Source organism: Myotis davidii, unplaced genomic scaffold (assembly GCF_000327345.1).
Source record: "Myotis davidii unplaced genomic scaffold, ASM32734v1 scaffold324, whole genome shotgun sequence".
NCBI lineage: Eukaryota > Metazoa > Chordata > Mammalia > Chiroptera > Vespertilionidae > Myotis > Myotis davidii.
Window position 1 is genome coordinate 1,076,300 of NW_006295053.1, and position 501 is coordinate 1,076,800.

General features: G+C 66.1%; 1 protein-coding gene across 2 annotated transcripts in view; it reads right to left on the reverse strand.

Annotated features, from left to right (window-relative positions):
* The window catches only part of SEC11A (SEC11 homolog A, signal peptidase complex subunit), a 29,231-nt gene extending 28,736 nt beyond the window's left edge, over nucleotides 1-495 (reverse strand). For both annotated transcript variants that reach the window (XM_006769594.2, XM_015567744.1), the window contains exon 1: nucleotides 362-495. In XM_006769594.2, coding sequence (XP_006769657.1) covers nucleotides 362-412 — 51 coding nt within the window. In that variant the 5' untranslated portion in view covers nucleotides 413-495. The remainder of the gene's footprint in view (nucleotides 1-361) is intronic.
* Between the last annotated feature and the right edge of the window lie 6 nt (nucleotides 496-501).

Here is a 501-nt window from a genome sequence, read left to right on the forward strand (position 1 = left end):
GTCGCCGGGTGAGAAGCGACCGGGGTCCACTTCCGCGCCCGGCCCCGAGGCCCGTCGCGGAGGCCCCCACCCGGGGTTAGAAGGGAATCCGCCTTGCAACTTCCGGGGCGCGGGCGCTTGTGCATGTCTGGCCAATGGGAAGCCGCGTCTCCGGCGTCTAATAATAATTAATAATAATAGTAGGGGAGGCGGACCAAGCGACCTCTGGCCTCAGACTCCATAAAGAGATGGTCTAGGCGTCAGCCCGGCTCAGGGGCTCAGGGGCCCAGGGGCCCAGAGGCCCTTAGGACCCTCAGGACCCGCAGTGGCAGCGCCCAAGGGACAAGAGGAGCCCGGGGAAACAGCGGGCGGCCAACCTCACCTGCCGCTTGTTCATCCGCCGCACATCGTCCAAAAAATCTAGAGACAGCATGGTGGGGCCGGTGAGGAGGACACCGGCAGAAGAGAGGGCGCGCTGTGACCGGCGGGCGGAACGACCGACGCCGGGCTGAGCTCGCACTG